Genomic DNA, 20,817 nt, shown 5'->3' with positions numbered 1-20,817 from the left:
TATTTTTCATGTAGGCCAGTGTATTAAAATAGATTTGAAAAGTTTTGTTACATTATGAAATGTAGCCTTAATGTATTTTTCCTGACGCAACGCAAATTAATTAGCAATACGTCAGTAGGCCTAATCTGAATCACTTAAAAAAAATAAAAATAAAAAACACTGTGGTTTTTATTATGTATTTGTTGATATGTAAGTTTATAATAAAGTTTTTTTTTTTTTTTTATCTAACCGCAGTCGCTAGAGTTTACAGTTGTTATGGTTACCGCTGTCGTACAGGACTTCTAGTTAGCGTCTATTTGGCGACAGTCAAAAAATACGCACTGTGGTTAAGTTGTAGGCTTATCTAAACCTTTTACTGTCGGAATTGTCAGTATTGCAATTCTACCTCATATGCGTTCGGGATGTTGACGGTTTCTCCGTGTTCTGCTACATAACCTATGATGCCTTTTCCCCACGGAACCTGCACCTCGCTTGAGTCCAGAGTGCTCGAGGAGGGTCGCACCGTCGTACCCGAGTGCACGTCAAAGAACTTGGACACGAGTGTCCTCTTATGAGACGGTCCCTCCACTAGGAAAAGCGAACACCTGTCTGCGTTTACCATGATGCACACATTGATAAGAATCTTGTAACTGAGGTTCGTCATGTCAAGTTCGTTAGAAATGTCCTTAACCAGCTCGAGGAAGAACTCCCTCTCGTTGGACTCTTTGAGTCTGTATTTGTAGTCAATGGCGCTGGAGGCATATTGGGGCACGTTCACCCGGGACTCGAGCAGCGCGCTCAAGATGTGCGCGGTGGTCGGCGGTAACGAGCTGGCTTTCCGCAAGAGCGCGCGCCGTCGCATACTTGACTGGGACTCGTGAGCCGTGAGACTGACGTGCTCGTCGTAGGTCCGGTGCGCCGTCATCGCTTTGGAACGGGCGAAGTTTCTGCGGAGCTCCATGTGGGACGATCTGCGCTTCAGTCCATCGGGGTTCGTGGGCCACAACGGATCCCTCGCGACCCCGCGTTTCTCCTCCGCCGGAGACGTTTTGGACGGCTGATGCTCTTTGATCCACCTGCTCAGGGTGTCACATTTTCCCTTTCTGACAAGATATTCCTCAAAAAGCTCTGGATGGCAATCCAAAAATGCCTCCACGTCGGAAAAATCAAAAGTTGTCATATCGATAGCCCAAAAATGCCACAGCCAAAGTGTTCTGAAATCGTCTAGTAGCGTTCAGCTCACTGTATACTGCTGTACACACATCACATATCCATCTGTCATTTACATATCACAGTTCTCCAGCCTTCCTCCTCGCGCCGGTCTTTTATGAAGCTCGTGGAGTTGACTGATAAGCGACGACGCTGAAAAATAATAAGCAATTTCGAGCAGTTTGGCAGGTAAGACGCGGATATCCTCTGGGAAGGACTGAAATAAACTTAAAAGCAAACGAGTTCAACGTGTCTGTGACTGAAAATGAATGTTCTTCTCTGTGTCTAGAGGTAGTTTAACCAACTCTCTGTTTTTTGTTTTGTGAAGCTCTTTTTATGTGGTGTGGCTTCATCGCGCGCGCGTGTGTGTGTGTGTGTGTGTGTGTGTGAGAGAGAGAGAGGGAGAGAGAGAAATTATTTTCCAATACCTTTTTTTATTTCATTAAGCACTAATGAGCTAAAGGCTTTTGAAGTAGCCCCAGTCTGAAAATCATGACTGCTTTCATTTGTCATTAAGGAATCCCTTTAATCTAAGTCTGTCCAATATGTAGCTATCCAACAGGATAGCTCATTGTTCCCTGTTTGCACAGAGAACAGTCATTTTGAATTTAATATTAAATAAATAAATAAAAAAAACGTTTGAATTGAACTTTGTATTGCATTATTGTCCCTGAAGGGAATTTATCTTGGACTCTATGCTGTACAATACATAATACCTCATGCTCCTTAAAATCATTGTATAAATAAGAGCAGTAGCCATGCACAGTTACATATTTGGCCGGTGCCAAAGTGACAAGGTATAGCAACGAGGTATACATTTTATCAGTTCATTCATTCACTGGAAAACACACCATGATCTTGGCATTGCTCTACTGTTTGAACTACAGGAATACTGAACAATCGTTTAAAAAATGACCAAATAAAATGTAATATTTAATATCTTATCATTAAAATACATTAACACAACAATAATTATGAAGATATATTGCAAACAGTTATTTTGGTAAATTTGTAATCTGTCTAAGAATTAAAGTGAAAGGGGATGCAACTGTGTTCAAAAGTCAGTCATTATCACAGAAATATATTTGGGATGCACCGATATGAACATTTTAGCTGATACCGATAACCGATAAATTTTTATATTTTAAAGCTGATAACCAATATATTTTATATCCCAGATTTTTTATATAACTTTTTTGAGCCAGATTACAAATACAAAAGTTTCACCATTAAAAGCCACAATTAAGTTCTCATTGTAATTTTATGCACACTGTAAAAAAAAACATGTCTCCAATTGAAAATTTTCTTGTGATCGATCACATCTACATTTTTCAGTTGGCCAAATTGAATTTCTGTGAATTGATGCAATTTAATTCAATTACAATTCAAGAAATTAAATTTGGCCAACTGAAAATTTTAGATGTGATCGCTCACTAGAAAATTTTCAATTGGAGACCTGATTTTTTTTACTGTGTAATCTGCTAAAGTGGGACTGTAATTTATTTATAGAAATTCATCTGCTGCTTAACTAATACAATAACATATTTATAGCAAAGTTCATATATAAAGTGACCATCCAATCATCTTTTAAAACCACCATAAATGTTGTATTTGTTCTGTGTTCTGAAGAACAATGATGTCAGATTAGCTCAAGAACCGTGTGTAGAGAGCTTCATGGAATGGGTTTCCATGGCCGAGCAGCTGCATCCAACACTTACATCACCAAGTGCAATGCAAAGCGTCGGATGCAGTGGTGTAAAGCACACCGCCACTGGACTCTAGAGCAGTGGAGACGTGTTCTCTGGAGTGACAAATCACACTTCTCTGTCTGGCAATCCGATGGACGAGTCTGGGTTTGGCGGTTGCCAGGAGAATGGTACTTGCCTGACTGCATTGTGCCAAGTGTAAAGTTTGGTGGAGGGGGGATTATGGTGTGGGGGTTGTTTTTCAGGGGTTGGGCTTGGCCCCTTAGTTCCAGTGAAAGGAACTCTTAATGCTTCAGCATACCAAGACATTTTGGACAATGGTATGCTCCCAACTTTGTGGGAACAGTTTGGGGATGGCCCCTTCCTGTTCCAACATAACTGCACACCAGTGCACAAAGCAAGGTCCATAAAGACATGGATGAGTGAGTTTGGTGTGGAGGAACTTGACTGGCCTGCACAGAGTCCTGACCTCAACCTGACAGAACACTTTTGGGATGAATTAGAGCGGAGACTGTGAGCCAGGCCTTCTCGCCCAACATCAGTGCCTGACCTCACAAATGCGCTTCTAGAAGAATGGTCAAAAACTCCCATAAACACACTCCTAAACCTTGTGGAAAGCCTTCCCAGAAGAGTTGAAGCTGTTATAGCTGCAAAGGGTGGACCAACTGCATATTAAACCCTACGGATTAAGAATGGGACCTCATTAAAGTTCATGGGCAGGTGTCCCAAAACTTTTGGCAATATAGTGTATATATATTGTATGTATGTATATATATTATCATTGTTTAGTATTTTACTAATAGATTTCTTTGAATTAGTTCCCAACTGCATGTTCTACTTGTCATTTCATCCATTGATGCATGGACCTTCACTTCTCCTGAATAAGGCATTGTGCATTTGTTCAGCTTTCATTCCACCTGAACCCTTTCTGACTTTGTCAGAACAAAAAATGTTTTTTAACAGAGAAACAGCAACTGTGGATTGGTTGTTCTTTAAGACAATATTTCTCCTTACCATTAAACTCTGGGATCTGCCCAGAGAGTGTTATACATTTTAATTAGCATAAATCTTTCATCCATGTATGTGTAATGCAGACAGGTCTTTAATAAACAATTTCATCAGATTCTGGGATTGCGGGAGATGTTTGCTGAAGTATTCATGTCTTGTGCTTCATAAAAGAACCTCCATGGTGCTCCTCTGAGCTTGATAGGTTAATCACTTAAGCGCATTTAAATGGTTGCTGCTGTGAGTCTTGGCTTATACCAGTTGATGCTCATTAGTAAGATGAGGTACTGCTGCAGCCTTGACGTTTAAAAACCGCCCCTAATGGCCCGCAGCAGTATATATTCTGACACAGGCTAATGAAACCTGTTCTCCATAGTTGAGTATTAACAAGCAACCAAGGGAGCGGGATCACTGCACTACATTCATAATACAACAGTAGGAGATGTACAGCCACCCCTCCGAAGAAGAGGAAGGAAATTGGTCACTGAACTTCAGTTTGGCATGTATGCTAAATCCCAGCTTTTCTTGAAACCTTTGACAAGGCCTCTGGAGGATCCCAATTAAAGGTGTAATACTGAATATATTGCTCAACACAGCCTTATAAATAAGGCCGGTCAGTGGAAATGCTTGGCAAGCAGTTGGCGCTGCCACTGGACAGGGTCTGGTATATCGATCGGTGTGTTCATGCTAAGATAGTGAGTGGGAGTTTTTCCTTAGGAGTGTGCATTTATTAAAAAAACATCTAGGTATGTGTGTGTATATGTTTAATGTAATGTATGATGCAATGAGATGTGTTGTTCATAATAAGACTGAATTGTGGAAGTGATGCGTTTCAGGACCACGGACAGCACTCCTGCTGTTTTAAATTGAGGCAGCAGTGATGATGACTTGGTGGGAATCAATTTAGAAACCTAAAGGAAATATCAAACAAGTCATTACTTTAGCACAACAAGCCTTTAAAAGGAATTCGCTAACTGAATAACCAATGGAGCTTCTAATTTCCATTATGATGTCATAATGCAAAGTGTGCCCATGCAGGTCAGCATTCTTTTTTAATCACTTGAAACATAAAAATAAATTAAGCTGACTGTTTTTCGAGAGCTGTTCTTACAATGGATGGAAAATTAAGGAGTGGGTAAGACAATGTTTTCTATCTTATCAGAATATAAGTCTCTTGAATACAAACAAATGTAAAATAACTTTTACAAAGCTACATCCATTCCTGCAGTTTATTAATTCTCTGTAAGAAACTTAAAAAAAAAAAAATCTGATTAAACACATGATGCAAAACAATGTAAAAATTGTTATGACGACGTAGATACTTAAAGGGTTAGCTCAGCCAAAAAAAAAAAAAAAAAAAAAAACAAGACTTTCGTTCTTCTTCGGAACACAAATGCAGATATTTTTAATATTCTATCTTCATTGTTGTCCATCCATTGAAAGGAATGCACACAATCAAAATTGTCATGCTTTAAAAATATATATAGCATAAAGAACATGCAGCACATCAAATTTGGTAAATGGAAGTTCAACCTGGTTGAACAAACTTCATTGGTTCTTGTGGGTCAAGCATGCATTTTTAAGTTTCCGTTTACTAAATTTGATGTGCTCTATGCTTGGTCAATGTTGTTTGTGAATAAAAGGCTAAATAAAATCTGTTCATCATATAAACCAATCGTATATCTCTAGGGGCCAGTTGTTCAAAGATAAACTGATCGGATTTTGGTTATCGGATTGGATCAAATCTTGAAAATGGGTTGTTCAAAAGGGAAAGAAGGAATCTGAAATCAGATTAGATCACGGAATCCAATTCTAGTTTTAATCTGGATCAAACCTTCAGTTTGTGTTGTTCAAAACTTGTCAGTAGGATTTGGATAACTTTGATCCAAAAAAAACAAAAACAGGATTATCCTGATCCCAACAGGGGGTTGGATTTCAAGGTGGATTCCAGGAAGAAAATGTAGTAAAACTTTAAAACTGGTCAAAAAATACAACATTTGTATCATATAATACACAAACACATATTATTTTTTTGCTCTTGATTAGTTAGGCTAATTGTTAAAGTAATAAATTAGAAGTAGACATTAGGCTATTAAGCCTTTCGGTAGCCTACAGTGATAGTAAAAAAAGATTTAGCCGCCATAAAATAATCCCCAAACAGCTGTAAATATCAAACAAAAATATTATATTAAAAAAGTTTTTTTTATCACTTATAAGACTTTTTACGTCTTATCAATTATAAGAGATGAACCAGTCAAAAGTTCTTTGCGAGCGAACGCAAGGTTTCTCGGGTCTTTTCTGAGAGAATGCAAAATATATATAATTTTTTTTTCCCAACTCATATTTTTTCCATCACCATGTTCCTTTAGGGGCTCCGTTGAGCACTAGTAATCGAGATTTGGTGATCTAAAAAGCTGTGTATCTGGATCAGGGTGATCCAATCCAATTTTGCTTTGAAAAACCGGCACAAAAGTAAGATGGATTACCTGATCCTGGATAACATGGGATTTCCAAATCCAGATCATTTTGATCCAGATTAAAAGTTTTGGACAACTGGTTCATCAAGATTTGGATTAAACCGCTCGCTTGGCTATTGAAGCTTGAACATTTGGGTTTTGATGGACAAAAATGATGAAAAAATATTTCAAACAGTTTCATGTGTTCCAAAGATGAATGAAAGATTTATGAGTTTGGGAACAACATGAGGGTAAATGAAGACAGATGTTCACCCTATATAAACATTCCTATACGTGTAAACCGACTACTTTCCCATTGGATGCATGTGCTATGAATTCAGTTGAAACCAGAGATGGTTTTACATTCTCAGCAGTAGCCTAGATCTCTGTTTCTCAGATAGCCTGCTCTGGTTTCAGCCTATCTATTGAATACAAGCACCGAACTTTTTGCACTCAAAGACCCAGTCACAGCAGACTTTACATTCTGAGCTGCGATTGCTCTCTGGGGGCTATTGATTTCTTGCATTATTCATTAGGAATAAATTTATGTTTGAATTTACATAATTAGCTTTGAGTGTAACAGTTAAAACCTACCAACGGGAACTGACATCAGCCTAATTTGTTCAAAGATGACTTTTGCATTATATTTGGAATTTATAAGCGAGTTTAAGGGCTTAGCAGTAGGATTAAGTGCGATCTATCAGCAAAGCAGGGCTAATGAGCATCTCGCATCACCAAATCCCTTAAACACAACAAAGGCCCCAGCTGAGCTTCCATAGTGATGGTGTTCGGACTTGGATAAAGTGTCACTCTGTGGTTTCATGTGGCTGTTTGTAGATTCAATACTATGAACAGTGTGGGAATCCAAGCCTGCGGTAGCAGATGCGATTTTCACGGCGGCGTCCACCTGCCCAACATTTGCAGTCCTTTGATCCGCCAGAATCAGGCTGAACACCTGCCCACCTTTCAACCTGTGTGCCAGAGCATTGGTCAGGGAAGCATGAAAGAGGAAACCTGCTCTTCTCCGCTCAGACTCCCACCCATCTCGAGGCAACCGTCAAGCATCACTGGACTCTATATTCCAAGGTGAGAATATTCTAGGATCCTGCATTTAAAGGGATAATTCATCCAAAAATGTCATCATTTACACACCCTCATCCAAAAGTGTTGTTCCAAACCTGTATGACTTTCTTTCTTCAGCTGAACACAAAAGAAGATATTTTAATTTTTGGGTGAACTATCCCTTTAAGATTTAGCCCTATATCATGAAGAGGAGCCTATTTTGTTATCACGTTTTGACGAATTAAGCATTAAGAAAATGAAGTGTAATGTGACCTAAACTCTTTCAATTGTACACAAGGGACAACAGGGTCTACCCAAAAAGGCATCATAAAGAGCAAAGCCAACAGGCTTCTAGAAAGATGACTTTCAGCTATCAGAATGAACACGTCCCTGCAGTCATTAAAGGACATCAACACTTCGGCTTCGGAGGATCTGTGTTGCCTGAGTAAGCATTGCTCATTTTTAAGACATAGCTGATATGTATTGGACACAATTTTATAAAATAAAATATTGCATTATAGTTAAATTCATTTGAGAAATAACTTAAAATATTAAATAATACAAATATAATTACTTTATTTAATATTTTGAGTTATTTTATTTTAAACATATTTAATTTAGCTTTTAATATATTAAGTTTCTTGTTTAATATGTATACATGTGTGTGTGTGTATATATATATATATATATATATATATATATATATATATATATACACACACTTTATTGTATTAATTTAATTAATTAAACGATTAATTTACTGTTAATTTAAACTATTTCATTAAAAATATTAAAGTATTGTTTACTATTTAATTTACCTTATTTTCTTCTATTAATGCATTTTAATTTAATTTACATTATTTATATACATCATTTTATTTGTTTTATTGGAAAACTGATCATGAAAAGCGGATAACGTCTGTTAAATGCCTTAAAAGATTTTCAGTCTAAAATGTGCTTATACCTTTAGGTCTGTCATCATTGAGCAATATTATGACCTCACCCTCACCAAGAAGAGCAATGTCCGACTGAATGACCAGCTGTAAGTTTTCACAGACTCTCACAGACTTTAATCAAACATTAGGTTATATTATTGATTTATTTATTATTTTATTATGTATTATTTTCAGGCTTCCCAAACCGACGGACATTGACATGAGGTAAAATTATGAAATATGTTTCTGTCCTTTTTCTTTTGCACACCTTGTATGCTGTAGTTCTTTTTTTTCTTTCTTACACTGTGTGGATAAACTGCACATTAGAATAAAACGCGTGCTATCTTCCCTTCTTGCTCTCTTCCTTTCATGTTGTTGGATAACTGGTTTTGCTGTCAGTCAGGGAATGGGTCAAGGACAGCGTGAAAGCACAATCTTTTCATTGTAAAAATCCTACATTTTATAATCCTGTGTCTGTGTGTGTTCTTACAGTAAGAAGATGATTAAAGTTGATATTCCGAGGGAACATCCTTACAGCTCCCACATCTCCCGGTATCCCGCTATATTTTCATCATACAGATCCCCACCAGCCCAGCCCTCCAGTGCTTCTGCTCCTGTAGTTGTGTGGCGGCATCATCAAAGGTGCAAATAAACATAAAATAAAATCTGAATATCAAAAAAAAATAATTGTATTTTGTAACCCAGACAACCCCTTTCACAAACATCTCATTCAAAGAATGAGTCCCTCAAAAATATATGTGCGCCCCTGCCCCAAAATATAAACATCAGAATAAACTAAATCATTTATCTGTAGCTCTGTTGGGTGCAGATAGTTCACTGAATTCTGAGTCGGTCCTTTCTTTTTCTATTTAAAAGGTTCTATTTAGAAGCTAGAATGACCTTAGCTTCACTGAGAATGGTTTTCTTTTTATTTCTTCTTCAAACAAGTGAAAAGCATGCCTCACAGCAGCAACGTCCTTGAACATTTGCAAACACACATTCTTTCATTCTCCTAGCATCTGTGCCACCTCTGCATACAGAAAGCTGAAGAATGACAGCAGCATGTATTTTAGCCATTGTTGGAGGTTGATAGAGGGAGAACCAATGTATAAAAAAATTTACAGAGTGACCTTCTCTGGGCAATCTACCATAGACATTTTTTTCCTGTCACTGTTAAAAGAAGTCTTATCGAAACTTTCAGTGAACCACGTCTGTAGTTATCTTTGTTAATTTGTGTATTAATTTACTATTTATCTATAAATTAATGTTTATCTATAATTATAACAAATGGCACTGTGCATGATCAAGGCTACACCATTGCTCCTGGACGGCTATACTATCCCAAGTGTATCTCCAGTCCATACTAGTGTTGGGGGTAACATAGATATTACGGCAAAAAAAGTAACTTTTTCAAATAAGTAACGCAAACTCAGAATATTACTCAAACATGCAATAATTAAATATGTTAAATAATATAAATATGCTTATAATCTCACTTTATGTTTTTGCTGCTGACCTTTGATGGTCTAATTCAACCATCTAATTCAAGCAAAAATGACTTCAGATAAACATCATATCTGTGTTTCATTCTTTAGTTCTTATTGTTGAAGTAAGATGCTGCGTCCCAATTCGCATACTATCCGTACTAAATAGTTTTCGAAAATGGATTTAGTAGCCTATGACCCAAATCTTGGTATGTTGAAAAGAGTATCCCAAAGATACCCGGATGGTGTACTATTTCTGGTCAAAATTCAAAGTGCAGATTGACACTCTTGCTGCGTTCCAGTTTGTTTTTATCATGTCCTTCATTTGCTAACTTCCCTCCGTCTCATTCACGTGGGTGTGTGTCATTGCTTACATGAGTGTCCACTACTGGCGAAACCTTGGCAATGGACTGAACTGGAACGTCCTAAGCCCTTGATCACTTGGAATCTACTCTGGAGGGTTTTTTTTCCCTTTACGTTTAATGCAGTATTCTATTTGTATATACTGTAGGTATGTTTGGGTTGTTTATTTATTTTTTTTAATTATAAAAAAAATAGTTGTTTGTGGTGGGGTAAATTAAACGCAATATGCAGTGACGTCACATTCGTGTTGCATTGTGGTATATGAAGCTGCCTGAAGTGTACACATGGGCTGAATCCAAAATCGCCCCCTATACCCTCAAATATGGCATTATTTGATGGGACAGCCATTTGTAGTGGTGTCCGACACCATAGTGGACATTATTGAGTGCACTCATTCAATCCCACATTGCACCGCAATAACGAGTGTACAGCTGATGTACACTCAACAGCTGTCCGAATTCACTCACTCGTTTTCACTCACTCCTTCAAGTCAACTATATTAGTGGACTAACGTAGAGAATAGTGGATGAGGGTTTAGGGGGCGATTTCAGATTCAGCCATAAAGTAGACTCACTCCCTCTGTCAAAGGGAGGGAGGGTCTGTCCATATTAACTTTGCTCGTCCACTTCACTAAGTGGAACACACTTCAAAATGGCTTAGGGAAATTCGCAAGTCCGTGACTAAAAGTGGAGTGGAACGCAGCACTGGATGAGGATTCGATTAGAACTACAAACGCAGATAAAAAGTTTTAAAAAACTACAAACATGAAGGATGTGCAAGTCCAACGGTTAAGGTTTAGATAAAGGGGTTTGAGTGATCAAACAGTATTTAACCTGATGAAAAGATATTTATTTAATGTTATCCAGATTATTTTTCACCTGCAGCAGCATTGTAAACTTTTGTAATGATACATTTGGCCATTAACTTTTAAATGCATCATTATATTTAAACTGCAAACCCGAGGAGAGTCTCTGCATTAAAGACCCACAAATGGCAAATCAACGTGCGACTACATTTCTCTCTGATATGTTGGAGGATTTTAACATTTTAACTGTGACGATGATTGACAGGGCAGTTTAAACTGTGACGGGATGCATATAAGCGGCAGAGTCCGTTAAAGATGACAAAGTAGTATGTCCCAAAGCTTGCATAGGCCTACTCTTCTGCACTTCTGCTTCACAAAAAGAGTACATACTTTTAGGTCGTAATTAACACAATTAGTTACTTGTTTAGGGAATAACACATTAAGCCTACTTTTAAAAGTACGTTTCCCCAACACTAAAACTATACTTTGGTTTTGACGTGTACATTGTGCGTTATGTTAATTGACACTTGCATGTGTCAGAGATTTACCCTTAAACTGTGAAGGTTAATGTTAAAGGGTTAGTTCACCCAAAAATGAAAAGTCTGTCATTAATTAGCCTACTCACCCTCATGTCGTTCCAAACCTGTAAGACCTTCGTTTATCTTTAGAACACAAATGAAGATGTTTTTGATGAAATCTGAGAGCTTTCTGAACCAGCCATATAGGCAGCCATTTTTTTTTACCACTTTCAAGGCCCAGAAAGGTAGTAAAGACATCGTTAAAATAGTCCATGTAACCTTAATGTTATGACGCAACAAGAATACTTTTTGTGCTCAAAAATTGAACAAAAATAACGACTTTATTCAACAATCTCTTCTCTTCAACGTCATTCTCCTACTCTGTTCACATAGTAAAGACAGTGCAGCGCTTCTGAGTTCTACGTCAGAACGCCAGCTCATTATTGGCCGGCTCCTGTGTCAGCATCACACACATGTGTCGTGGTGATCACGTGAACAACGTTAGCCAATAATGAGGAAAGTTATTCCTGTTGTCATGGGGACGACTGACTCTTGACCTTTCAAGTGCCGCAACTGCGGTTTTAAGAATTGATAGTGTCAAGTCAAGTCACCTTTATTTATACAGCGCTTTTTACAATGCCGATTGTTTCAAAGCAGCTTCACAGTGTTAACAGGAAAGTAATGCAACAGAATTTGATTCGGCTGTACGCTCTGGAGAAAACAGTGATGTCCTTGATGAGAAACAGTGATAAGAAAACAGTGTCCTTGTGTAGGTTTTGTGGCTTTTAAATATATAGGCTATGCAATATAATTGTACAATTAATTTAAAGAATAGGTCATATAATCTGCTTGTTACTTCTGGCTTCACATGTCACAGTTCTGGGTTCAGATGCCAAAAGCAAACATGAAACGGTTCTAATGTACACTCACGGTGTGCTATAATGATATATAAAAATTTTCCAATCCTTTATCTCCATCCTGAATCTCAGATGGCCAGACAGTGATTGAATTTTTATGAATTGAGTAGAGATTTGGACCTGTAAACATATACCTTATGACATGACACAGAAGTTGCGATAGATAGACTTTTCTTTCCTATTGTGACATATATTTGAGTGAAATGTATGAGAGTGTCAGATTACAAGAGCATGCACAGATAAATCCTTCATATTATTCAATAAAAACAAGACTTGTCAATTTTGATTTCATGGTGACTTTAAGAATTGACTATAAATATATATTGACAATACATTTTTGTAAACAATTTACAGGGATTAAAAAATGATTATAACCTTTTGAATACATTTCAGCCATCTATCCTGACAAATTTGTAGTATCTTAAATCCATCTTAATCCAACATAATTTGCATGTATTTCTCGCAATGCTGAAAAGAAAATATGTAAACATAAGATTTAAAAAAAAAAAAAAAAAATTCAGTTTTGGTCTCATAAAAGTGTTACGCATGGGTTGTGCAAAGATTAAAGTAAAATTTTGATCTGATACTGACTGTCCACTTATAAACAGACCTAAAAATTGCCACTCAGAAGAATCTGTCTGCATTTTTTATATGGCAGTAAGAAAATCACCATCTGTCGGATATAGGAAATCCAGCTCCCCTTCACTGGAAGTAATGGGGGGAGCTTCAGCCGGGCCATAACCCTATCCCTAAACATATTAGGTTAAGCTCCACCCATTAGATCCACAAATGACGTCCAGAGAGGTGGAGCTGTGGGTGGAGGGATAGAGTTATAGGTAGGGTTAGGGTGTGTTTGAAGAGTCTAGCTCCACCCATTACGCCCAAATACAAATACATTCAGAGTGGGGGGGCTGGACACTCCACCAATGGCTCTGCATTTAGCACCATCTCTTTGGCTCTGCAGTGAGCACCACTTGCCTCTCTGGAGAAAAAATAATGACCAGAAAGGGGATATCATAGGTAAAGAATAATAGGCTAACTTTATACAAATGTACAGATGAAAATTTTGAGACAGCAGGTTTTCGGCAGGATGATTGCATTTCTTGAATTGAAAATGACCTAGACCCTTGCAGTGTCCAAAGTGTGGTTCTGTTTCGTGGTACCAGTTCATGAGTAGACTACCGGGAATTCTACGTCAGAGAGTTAGCCTGGGTCTGCAGTTTCTAGAAGAGGGTGGCATTCTCTTTTAATGATACCCAACCTAACAGTTGTTCGTTGTAAAAATCTAGTAGTCTGTGCTATTCACTGGCCCTGTCCTAAATGGCACACTTCATGTGCACTTGAGGTCTTGTGGACAATGGCCACTGCGTACGCGTGTCCATTAAGTCCACAAGAAAGTAGGCTGTCCAATTTGCCATTTCATTTCCAATATCACAAGGATTTAGGGTGCCATTTGGGACAGGGCCTCAAAAAAAACAAAAACAAGATATGATTATTGATTGTTTTTTGTTAAAGGTCATTCTGACTTATTTACACTGTTAAAGAGTTGGATTCTCATGCTCAACAAAGTTTGAATAACGTATGACTCAATATTTCTGTGCCAAATACACTCCTCTCAGATTCGTATAAGTTTCGGAAGGTTTTTTTTTTTAGTATGGCCCTGTATGACGTCATAAAGGGCAGAATTGACCGTTCGCAAAGACCCGCCCCCTTTAGTTACTGATGCTATGTCTGACAAGTCGTGCTCTCACACCCAAGGAGGTAATCCAGCCCCCGGAAAGCGTACCTTCCATTGGGGCAGCCATTGCTAACCAAGCCATCCCCTGCTGTTAGCATCCCATTGACTCCCATTCATTTTGGCTTCACTTTGACAGCGAATAACTTTACATCTGAGGTGTTTAAAGACTCCATTTGTCCATTGTTTATTTCTAAACAAACACGACAATGTATAAAATGCTCCATTACCTTGTATCTTACACTATCGCCCCGTAGAAGCCGTTTTTGTAAAAAAGAGGCCAACGAATGCGTCATAACCACGCGACTCTGTTGCGCTGTACCGTATAGACCCGAGGAAAAGCTCGCAGGCAATCTTTTACTGTCTGAGGCAATCGGGGGGACGTGGAGGCATAAAGTCCGATAAAGTTAAGGGAGAAGCATGTCGAGAAGACCATAGAGGGCCAAAAGCAACGGGACAAAATATTTTAACAACATGATTCAGAATTCACTTTGTAAAACTACTACAAGACTTACAACTGTCAGTCAGGTTGCTCACGTCACATCTACGTCATCAAGCTCAGTCTGAGGCTGCGCAGTACGCTCAGCCATCAGGAAGTCCACCAACGTTAACTCTACTGACTGCTTTGTCGGACAAAAATGGCGGATGGCGGATTATGATTGGTCAGATTGCCTGTCAATCAAATTCCTGGTGAATTGCTTGTATGGGCACTTCTCCCAGATGAGCGTGCGCACATCAACCAGAGCAAGAAAAAGAGCACACCCATCAACGAGCTTTGCTCGGTTACAGAAGCCGAGAGATTTTTGAACAATGTCACCAACACTGTAAAAAATCTAACTCACAAACATTTTGACTAATGATAATGTTTTAGTTAACTGGACAATTAAATGCAAAAAAGTTGGCTTAACTGGTTAAAATAAGTTGGTTCAACAATTGTTGGACCAACCTAGTATTAATTGTAAATTCAATTTGTAAATGCAAGTTAACAAGCATACAAGTTGCAACAAGTTAACAATGCATTCTGGGTGCATCATGCAAAACTCATCCATGGCTCCCAGAATGCATTGCGGTATGAAGCATGTAACCATTGTTGAGATTTATAGGCTGATTCTTGATGTCTGTGTGAGAAAATCTCATAGGAGGTCAAAGTACTTAATGTACAATCGGTTTTAAACCTTAGTCAACTATTTTGATTAAAACCATAGTTGATCTTTTCTAGAATCACAATTTTAAAAAAGCTAATAGTATATTGCTCATATTCAACTCATTAAATCTGATAATTAAGCCACTACACAATTATTATATTCTTATCATCGAGCAGCTGACCAAACATTTTTTCTTGCCAAACATTAAAAAGTCATCAAACTGCCCAACTAAAGAAAACACTCATCACCAAGATGGTGACATAAAAAAATAAAAAAAAACTTAATCAGCTGAACAAAACATCTTAAATTGGGAGACATGTGACCTTACTCAGTTAATTTAGTTAAGTGAACTACTTTGTTTAAAATTTGAGTAAACTCAAAAAAGCTGTGCAGCAAGTTGCCTTACAATTTTAAGTTATGTCAACTTTTCTTTTTGAAAGAAGTGAAAGAAACAGTGAAAGAAGTGTGTTTTCGGTTGTGAGGGAAAGATTACCTTGTTCAGCTTCCCAAATAACCCAAATAATAAAGTTTTGCAAGTGTGTTTGTTTGTTCCCGGCATTTCGGCAAAATGTTTTGTAAACAAGTCTCAGTTCAACGATGGATTTGCAGATCGATTGAGACTGAAAAATGGAGTGGTCCCAGTGATAAAAGATCCCGGTCATGAGTCAGAACCGCTGGAAGTGAGTAAAAATGCATCAAATGTCTGTGTTTAGTTGGTACACTCTAAAAAAAAAGTCTCGTAATCATTAGGGAACCTTTTTTAGTGCTATATAGCACCAATTTTGGTGCTTCAGTGGTTCTTCAGAGGTGCTATATAGCACCTTAGTCAAAGAACCGGTGAAGAACCTCTGAAGAACCGGTGAAGAACCTCTGAAGAACCGCTGAAGAACCACTGAAGCACCAAAAATGGTGCTATATAGCACTAAAAAAGGTTCCCCTATGATTACGAGCCAAGAACTATTTTTGGTGCCATATAGAACCTTTTTTTTTTTAGAGTGATGCTCGCATGCTCATGACCCTTTAGCTCCGCCCACGCCTCCAGGAGCTTGGCTTTTTTCGAAAAGAATCGGTACAGCATGTATATCTTTTATAAATATGATAAAACTAAAGAATTTTCAGAGATATGAAGGATGCAATACCATAGGTACTCCAGATTAACATGAGATTGGCAGAAACTGTGTTGTTATGTGCCCTTTAAGCAAAAGAGTTTTTAAGGTGGGGCAATTCTTAACAGACTTTTCACTCATATTCCCTCACTTCTGCAGCTTTCTTTCTCAATTGCATCCTCTCATTTTCCAAAGTCATCTCGAACGTTGATTTGTCAATACAACAGAATTTTTTTTAGAAAACATCACATTAGTTTATTTTATAAATTTATGTTGATTTGCTAAAATGGTTTTGTTTGAACTCACCATTATGGTAATTAGTGTTCCCTTTGGTTAGGCACTTGGAACTTTTGGACATTTATATTGCCATAATTTTGAGTTTGGAGCCCTCCTGGACAGCACGCCAAATACATTTACTCTTTACTCTATCTGTTTAGTGTAACCTTCCTTAGTGCCCACAACAGCATTGCAAATAAAAAGTGAAGGTACAATATCATAAAAACCCATATGAAATGTAACATGAGATCAGTAAAATTTCATGCCAAAGTTTATAAATTAACATAAGTAAAACAATTTTTTAAGTATTGTTCTTTAAAGGGTCTTTCTCAAACTTCTTCAAGCACCTTAACACCTCTCTTCAAGAAAGAACTTGATTTAGGCCAGAATATGAATCATTAAATGTTAATTTCATGAAGGATGGATAGAATTAAATGCCTTTTTTTGTCATTTCTCCTCCTGTTAGTGTTATTAATATTGTGGTGATGATGATGATTATGAATTGTGATGCTTTTTGAAACTTAACCCCAGTAACAATAGTTAACAGCCAATAAGTCTGTTCATTTTAGGGTCAATCATATTAGGGGCCACTTTTGTCATCTCAGTCCAGACCATGTAGGCTTATAACTCTGTTATTACTCTAAGTGTTCATGAGTGACTGCAACCTGAAAATAAACTCTATATGAACTCTCTAACCCAAAGGTACTGACATTGTTTCTGCAAACATTATAACCTTAACTCGCTACTCACTCTGCTCAATTTTTAAAGGACAAATTATGATGAAATGTTGTTAAACAGTACAGAATTGATATAATCAAGTGTTATAATCAAAAATATTTAGCAATTTCTAAAAATGTCTTCAAATTTAATTAGAAATATGATGCACTGAGTGCAAATACATTTTATTATTTATACACAAAGTTATTTTGCTGTAGGGTAGGAAATATTTACATTTCCAAACACTTTTTGCCAATAATTGTAATAATCCAGTAAACACACAGACTGGAAAATCAGGTTGGAACTGTGGCAACATCTCCAAGAGGTTTATGAAAAACCTATGTGTAAAAAGTCTACACGCCCTGTTAAAATTGCAGGTTTTTGAGATCTCAAAAAATGATAGGGCCTATAATCTCACTGCAGTTAGTGACAGTGGTTCCACACAACCAACTCCGTTTTAATTAACATTAAAGGTTCATTTTTAATCTATGCAAAATCTTTGTGTCTAAAACAGTGATATTAAAAGATCAAATTCAGATTACAAATTTTTATTATCTACTATATACAGGTGAGCAGATGAGCCCAGAATATGAACGCAACGCAATTTCTTTCTAATGGGTTTTGATAGGAAAAAAACGCTTAATGAGTATATTCTGTGTTCATCTGCTTTCCTGTACCTAGTATGCATCATCAATAAGGTGTATATTGAATTTGGTCTTTTAATATCACTGTCTTACTGCATTAATACTGACAAACCTGGTAAAAATGAATGAATCGTGTGACGATTGTACATATATTACCATATGTAGGCCTTTACATGTTGCAGCAGTGTGGGTAGCTAACAGATGTGGGTATATTGTATTCAAATTTTGGCTTTACAATACAAACAGTCTCTGAGAAATTCAAAGAAATGAAAAAAGTGGCAACCGTCCCCACTCTCCCCTATTCATTTTATTTCTACTTCTGGACCTTTTTCAAACAAGTGAAAAGCATGTCTCACTGCAGCATGTGTGTCGGCCCACTGGTTGTCCTTGAGCGCTTGGGTACACAGATCCTGCAGGGTCTGCGCCACCTCTGCATACAGAAAGATAAAGAATGACGGCAATCTGCATTTCAGCCATTGTTGGAGGTTTATAAATAGAGACTGCAATTCTTTTTTTGAATGACCTTCTACGGGCAGTCTAGCATACATAATGTTTTTCTTGTCACCTATTACCAAGTCATTTTTCATAAATGCAGAACGTTGTTCTGTGAATATTTTCACAGTGAATCATGTTGTTGACTTCTTCAGACACTAAATATATAGTTTACTGTGATATACTAAACGATTATAGTAGTAATTCATAAGGTTTATCTCACGTTTATTATTACATAACAGTAGACAATTTGGCACATTTCCATGACTCGATTAAATCAGTGGAGGGCGCAAATCCCATGTTTTTATGCGTGAAAAACCACATACGTTCATTCATTTGGCTGTATTTGTTATGTAATTTTTTAGTATTTTTGTATTTGTAATGTAATGTAAGATTTAGACATGCCCCACATTTTGGGGACAATATTGCAAAATTACAAAGCTCATGAAAAAGGAAGAAATCATAATATAATCTAACATAACTATAACATAACACACACACACACACACACACACACACACACACACACACACACACACACACACACACACACACACACACACGTATAATATAATATAATATAATGTAATATAATATATAATATAATATAATACTTTGTTATGGTGACAGTGATAAATGCCATTGCTGAATATGCAAGTTCTCTTCATAGCTTCTAATTTTGGGAAACTGACCACTAAATAATGAGACAACAACGATGTAGTATCTTAATTCCATCACTAGATGGAAGCATTGTCGTTCTTTAGAAATCTTCTGTCATCTAAAACAAAGCCCTGTGCAGTAGTGGGTTTTGTTTAAAACTCCCCCTTTGTTCAAGAAAATATTCGAAGGCTTTCATCTAAGCTGATATATACCAGTTCTTCTGTGGTAAGGCATTCATTCATTCATTCGTTGTATTTAAGCAATTAAGATTATGTTCATAAATTCCTTGTTAAATCCATAGATTTAAGTTCTCCGAAAAAAGGCTGGTTTGGACACTTTAGAATTAAAAATAAGTGTATTTGTTAAGACATGGGTTAGTATTTGACAAACCACCTACCTATAATTTGACACAACACCTTAGTAATATACTGGCATATTTTACACAGGCAAGCACCAGTCACGTTTTCTTTAAATAAGTTTGCTGAGGCCCCCTAGTGGGCCCGGGCCCCTTGGTTGAGAACCACAGTTGTAGAACGTTTGTATTGATTATAGCTGAATTGAGTTATTTTGCCCACACATGCTATTTTAACGATAGAGGCAATTATAACATGTAGTGTCGTTTAATATGCTGTACATATAAATATTTCAAAAATAAAGACAAACGTCGACAGTGTAATGTTGTTTAGTTAAAGACTCCACAAGCCACATTTCACCATGGGAACTTCCTCACAACGTTTTTGGGTGAGTGTGAATGCAAACTGTTTTATGATTATTGTTTGCATCTTTTCTGGTGGAAGCCCACACAATTTCCAGTGCAGTCACGCACAAACCCACTTCACATGAATGAATATTCTGTCCTCTAACACACATAAGCACTCTCAATGATGAGGGTGTGTAATACCCCAGGAATGTGCTAAAAATATGCATGGCTTGGTGAACACACCCCCATAATACACAGCATGTCCGACTATGACTAACAATACCCTCAACATCCCTCCTCTGTTTTTACTTTCTCCTCCATTACAGGCAACACCAAACTGATGAAAGATACATAGTGCTACTCATGTATTATTTGGCTTCTCTTTATCGCTGCTGATTGGGTTTGACATAAGACTAAAGGCTTGGATGCTCTTGAACACTCTTGAATGCTCTACAGTTATTTAGGTTTATCATGGTAATTCATTGTCACTTCTTACTTATTGCGACACATTGGTGTTATCATTGTGACAACCTGTACATAATTTATGTGCCTGAGTGGATGTAGGATATGGCCTGCTTTCTTAATGACCTTAAACATTACAGAAACATCATAAATCAAACTGTAGCATCATACATTTTATGTGTAGTACAATGTACAAACATGAAATATGTATACACAATAACTTGGATTGTATCAAATGATTCATTTAAATGTTAGTAGTAAAATATATATAAGTGGGTCCAAATATAAAAATACAAATTAAATGTGAAAGTAACATGCAATCATTTATGACATTTCTCCATATATAGAACCTTTTTGGCATTATGTGTTCAATAAAATTGTGTCAAAAACCCTGGGGTTCTATTTAGGACCCCGTTTTTTTCTTAGAATAAAGCTGAGATA

At 37.2% G+C, this 20,817-nt stretch overlaps 2 protein-coding genes across 2 annotated transcripts in view; one reads left to right on the top strand and one right to left on the bottom strand.

The window, feature by feature from the left end:
* pde11al (phosphodiesterase 11a, like) overlaps positions 1-1,159 on the bottom strand; it is a gene marked incomplete at both ends in the record, with an annotated part of 42,401 nt that extends 41,242 nt beyond the window's left edge. Inside the window, one exon of the mRNA XM_079837770.1 lies at positions 386-1,159. Coding sequence (XP_079693896.1) covers positions 386-1,159 — 774 coding nt within the window. The remainder of the gene's footprint in view (positions 1-385) is intronic.
* Positions 1-20,817, top strand: part of gtf3c6 (general transcription factor IIIC, polypeptide 6, alpha) — a 1,355,101-nt gene that overhangs the window by 758,944 nt on the left and 575,340 nt on the right. The window lies entirely within an intron of this gene.

This window comes from Gobio gobio (assembly GCF_949357685.1).
Source record: "Gobio gobio genome assembly, chromosome: 15".
Taxonomy (NCBI): domain Eukaryota; kingdom Metazoa; phylum Chordata; class Actinopteri; order Cypriniformes; family Gobionidae; genus Gobio; species Gobio gobio.
Note: the sequence above shows the minus strand (reverse complement) of the source record. Positions and strands in the feature narration are given on the sequence as shown.